We start from the raw sequence: 5520 nt of genomic DNA, 5'->3' as shown, positions 1-5520 counted from the left end.
AACTACCCATCATTATTCGAAATAAGAATTTCCAATGTCGGGTGAATAGTTAGCATCTTAATGAGTATATAAATATCTTGGAAAACAGCAATAAACTGATAATCTTTAAGTAAAATAAAATTAAAAAGCTTAATCTGTAAATGTAGTATAATTTCTCCATATTTGTGCACACTATCTGAATCAATATAAAGCTTTATTTTATTAAATCTTCCTTCTTTGAATGTACAAGTGCATTGTTAAGGAACATGATAACACTCATTAATTATACACACCAATTATGCCATTTCAAAATGTCTCATGTAGGCCACATTATTATTCAAATAAAGATGTTTTTATGTTACTTATGAAATATTTCTAAAAATTAATAATGTTTTAAAAACTCTCATTATTGCTGCCTTCATCTCTTTATTCCTGAATGTGTAGACAACTGGATTTAGAAAAGGAGTAAAAACTGCATCAAAAAGAGCAAGAAATTTGTCTATTTGGGAGTCAGGGTGTGGCCATGTATAAATAAATAGTGTGGGACCAAAGAATAAAAACACAACAGTTATGTGAGCTGAGAGAGTGGAGAGGGCTTTGGCTGAACCACCAGAAGAATGTTTCCAGACACTGAACAGAATGAAGATATAAGAAATGAGAAGCAACAAGAAAGAGCCAACACATATAAACCCACTGTTGATAGTGACCATGAACTGCAGTTTGTAAGTGTCTGTACAGGCCAATCTGAGAAGTCTAGGAAGGTCACAGTAAAAGCTGTCAAATACATTTGGGCCACAAAAGGGTAAGTCAATAATAAAAGCCAGCTGGAACAAGGAATGACTAATGCCCAGGCCCCAAGATGCAGCCAGAAACAAAACACATATCCGTGGACTCATGATGGTCAGGTAGTGCAGAGGCTTACATATGGCCACATATCTGTCAAATGCCATAGCCAAGAGCAGCACCATCTCCACACCACCAACTACATGAATAAAGAAGATCTGAATGATACAGCCTCCAAAGGAGATGACTTTGTGCTTCCTAAATAAATCATAAACCATCTTGGGGGAAGTAACAGAACAGGCTGCCAAGTCAACGAAGGAGAGACATGCCAGTAGGAAGTACATGGGGGAGTGTAAGTGAGGGTCAGTGACTACAGAGAACACAATGAGGATGTTTCCAGTCATGCTTAGCACATAGAGCACAGAGGCAAGCACAAGGAGGAGGAGCTGAATCTCCCATGAATGAGTGAGTCCCAGAAACACAAACTCAGACACAACTGTGTGGTTCCTTCCATCCATTGATTCAGTCAACTGGTCTGCAAATGCACTTGAGAACTAAGAAAATGGGTAAGAAAGTAGAATTATTAGGGATTATAGTAATTTAATTATGCATATTTGTATTACAAGCAGAACCACCTAATATAAAATTCATCACATGGGCTTAATAATGATGATACTAATAATAATGAGGATGCTACAATAATAACCGCATAATTCAAGCTTCATTAAATAAACTACTAGCAAAGCCTCTAATATCCTAAAATTAATGAGGAAATTAAACAAAACTAAAATTTTCACAAATATCTATACTAATAAATGGATTATGCAAGCAAAAAATATATATTTTTACAAATACAAAAGAGTGAATGGGAAATTTGCTTTTTTTCAAAGGTACATAAGACCAAAGTGTTACATTTGACCATCCCATATCTCATTTCTTCACTTATTCCAGTTTTCATAGTCTAAACAAAGAGACTGCTTAAAAGGAAACATTAACCTGAAAATTAATCTCCACCGAGAAGTGAGAACTATATGATACTTAAGCTGGAATTGAATTTAAAAGAAATAGGCTAATTCATAATATATATTTTGAGATTCAATAACTGAAATTTATATAGTATACAAAGAGCAATGACTTTATCGAAGGCAGAACATACATTCTTTGTCATGTTGACAAGGCTCCCTATTCTTCTGAATCATCTTTTTTTTTTTACTGTGGTTTTAAAAATAGGATGATCCTGACCTTTGCAAATACACAGTTTGGTGATATTGAATATCTCATATTATTACAAAACAGATATTCCAAACTTCATCATACAACTTTGAAATGTTATATCTATGAAACAACTCTAAAGCATAACTTCTAAGACCCTTTTCTGGTTTCTGGTAACCATTCTACTTTCTGTGCCTGTCAATTTGACAACTTCATATGTCTAGTACATTTGGAATCACATGGGACCTTTCTTTCTGTTGCTGATTTGTCAATCTTACTATAATCTCCTTCAGTCTAGCTCACCAAGTCTTTTTCCATAAGTTTCCAAGTTCCATTAAGATTATACAGTGCATCTACTGCTCATAGCACTACATAGATTATTCTGGAGCCTATGCTTTATCCTGCAAGGCTTTCTTTAGGCCTAAGACATACACAAATATTTAAGAATTCACACTATCTTCTGTTAATATATATGGCTATGTGGCTAATTTGGATGCAAAATACATCTGAAAAACCATTCAATTTGTGTACATTTCCTAACATATTAGTAGCTAGTACTTGTAAAGGAGGAAATCTTCTCAGTATCATCTCCCCTTAAAGCATCCAAACTTTTCTGTATTAATCCCTGATCTTGTATTTTATAACATCATCTTTATGATGTCTGACAGGTATGTTTTATGTGCAAAGCTTCAACTTTTTAACTTATTTTTTAATTTAACAAAAGCGAACTATTAAGGAATTTAGGAAAGAAAAAGAGACTGTTTTCTTAGCATTGATCATACACACCGAAAGCTGATACTGAAGGATTTGCACCTTTTAATTTTTGAGAATATATGAATTTGGGAGGAGAAAAAATGATGATAATGAAAGTTAGTTCATGCATGTGTCCAATTACACTCATAATTTATTAATAGTGGGGTTGAATCTTAAAAAGTTTGCCTTAAAAAGCACTGAGATGGAGAATAGATTTTTCTGACACCCTTTAACTGTTGACACAGCTTCAGAAAGTGATGACGTCATCTTAATTTACCTCTTTGCCTCAAGCATTCCAGAAGCTCTCATCATTTCTTGATCACAATTTTGAATTATAATCTCTCAGCCAAATCTTTGCATAGTCAACTAAGTCACATAGCTTAACTCTCATCTCCTGAACCCACAGTCCACAGGCTACAAAACCATATTTTCTGTTTCTTAATTCCCAGAAATATTAGAGCCTGTGCTGGGAGAAGGGATTTCATGAGCTCCCTGTATGGTAAGAACAGACAAAACGAAGAAAGAACTTGGTTAGAAAATCATGTGTATGAACGACTGAACCTGAACCCAGGACTCTGGATTCTTGATCTATACACTGCATGTCCTATAGAACATTACCCAGGAAAGAAAAACCAAATTCAAATTTTAAATGTAATTTAAGGATTAAAACTAACAGTTCACATATTGACCCAATTTTTTTTGTTATGTGCACTGAAATATTTTGCTTGATATTAATAATTTAAATAATAACTATGACTAGTAAATGTGAATAAACTCTAATAATAAATGAAACTTTGTTACTACCATACATCATTTTCAATCATTACTTTAGTGCCATTTGAAAAAAAACTCACAATGGTAAAAAAATACTTATAGGAATATTTGTTATTGGAATGTCTTTTCTGCCTCCATATTTTAATTCTTCCCAAAACTACTTTGAAGTTTCATCTCACCACAATCAAAATAGCTGGCATTGGGAAGACAATGGAAGACATTGGGAAGAATGTTGACTGAAATGCATAGGGAATGGAAACCTTAGTCACAAGTCTGCAAAAGAAAAACAGTCCAGACACTATGCATAATAGTGTGCAAGCTCCTCACAAAGTTAAAACTATGGCTTCTGTATATTCTGATTTATACCTACAGCAGAAAATAATACCATACTTCAAAGAGACTTGAAGTCTTATGGGTATTGTATCACTATTTACAATAAGCAAGGTGTGAAATTGACTTAGGTTCCCATCAATAAATTAATGGATAAATGGAATGTGTTAAGTATACATAATTGGCTTTTACGGAGGAATAAAGAAGAAGGAAAATTGATGAAACTGGGCTCATTTTGACAAAAAAAAAAACCCAGACACACAAGGATAAATACTATCTATTACATATATGAGCTAGCACATAGAGCTAAAATAAGGAATAATTAAGAGAGTAAAAGAAGATTATAAAAAGAGTATAGGAAGGCCCTAATAAAGAGTATTAGAAGGGGTAAATATAGTTGACATACTTTATAAAAATCAATTGAAATTTCATTATGAAACATTTTGTAAAATTAATAAATGCTAATATAATATCAATGAAAATTCACAATGCTTTCTTAACCATACCGTCTCAGAACAGTCAGTACTTTTTCTAACATTTGTAGGTGCCAAACTCGGTAAACCAGCTGGAAAAGCATAAATTGTACAAATAGTAGCTGTATTATAAAGCAATAGACAACATATGATATACAGGCAGTAGAGGAAATTACATTTTTATATGTATTAAAATAAGCATGAGATAAGGGACTTAGGTTATCTATAAGATACAGTGGATTTAGGGAGTAAGTGGTCTATGGTGAAATATGAGTAAATAATAAAATAAAAAGCACTTTGATCTATAGTATGTATAATCTTTACTCTGATGCTCTTCATATATCATTTCTGATACTCCTAGTTCACAATGGACATGAAAATCAGTAAATATTTCTAGAGTAAAATAGTATTAATAACACCTCCTCATCTCTCTTCCATGTCTTCCAATAGTTCTATAAATAAAAATTGTTCTCATCTCAAGATTGATACTAATCACAACTAGCAGTCTACTCAGAAGTATCTGCTTCTATACAAAACAACAAAATATATCGTGCATAAGCATAGGAGAAAGATTCATTATGTAGATACACAGTGTTTAAGCAATAATCTGAGAAGTAAAATGTTATGAGTAAAAGGTAGAAAGTAGAGGGAAAACAAAATCAGAAAAATATGGAAAGTGATAATGAGAGAGAGAGAGAGAGAGTGCTCAAAGGGAAAGCCAAAAGTTCAAATAACACAAGTATGATCATAAGTAAATAGGAAGATCTGATTCCAACTTCCAATCAACCTGGAACTAATCCTGGCTCTGAGACTAGGGAAGAAAAGCATCACTCATTCCAGTACCTAGATTTCCAGTATTCATAATTTGTCTAATTACCATCATCATAATGGATATAAAAAATGCTCTTTCCTTGCTGAAGTGCAGCTCTTCACAGTTGATGGCTTCTTGTGAGGAGGTAGAGAAGGACTCAGTTTTTCTTTAAGGGAGTCACTGGGAGTTTGACCATGCTCCCATGAGTATATGGGCAATACAAATTAAACTTGATGGCCTTTTCCTTTTCTTTTTATTTTCTTTCTTTTTTCTTTTTATTGGGGTTGGAGAGGGCACAGGGGTGAGAGTATGGACCTAGGAGGAATGGGAAGCCAGTGTGATCCTAGTGCATTGTATGAAATTTCCAAATAATTAATAGACATATTATGTTGGGAAAATTGCTCA

At 33.4% G+C, this 5520-nt stretch overlaps 1 protein-coding gene across 1 annotated transcript; it reads right to left on the bottom strand.

The window, feature by feature from the left end:
• Positions 1 to 341: 341 nt before the first annotated feature.
• On the bottom strand, positions 342 to 5053 carry LOC100761689 (olfactory receptor 4F3/4F16/4F29). The gene is made up of 2 exons (XM_027421009.1): positions 5042 to 5053; positions 342 to 1292 (listed from the first exon to the last, which is right to left on the bottom strand). The coding sequence occupies exons 1-2, from the start codon at positions 5051 to 5053 to the stop codon at positions 342 to 344; spliced, it is 963 nt and encodes a 320-aa protein (XP_027276810.1).
• Positions 5054 to 5520: the final 467 nt, after the last annotated feature.

The sequence above is a fragment of the Cricetulus griseus genome, chromosome 6, assembly GCF_003668045.3.
Source record: "Cricetulus griseus strain 17A/GY chromosome 6, alternate assembly CriGri-PICRH-1.0, whole genome shotgun sequence".
Lineage (NCBI taxonomy): Eukaryota > Metazoa > Chordata > Mammalia > Rodentia > Cricetidae > Cricetulus > Cricetulus griseus.
Note: the sequence above shows the minus strand (reverse complement) of the source record. Positions and strands in the feature narration are given on the sequence as shown.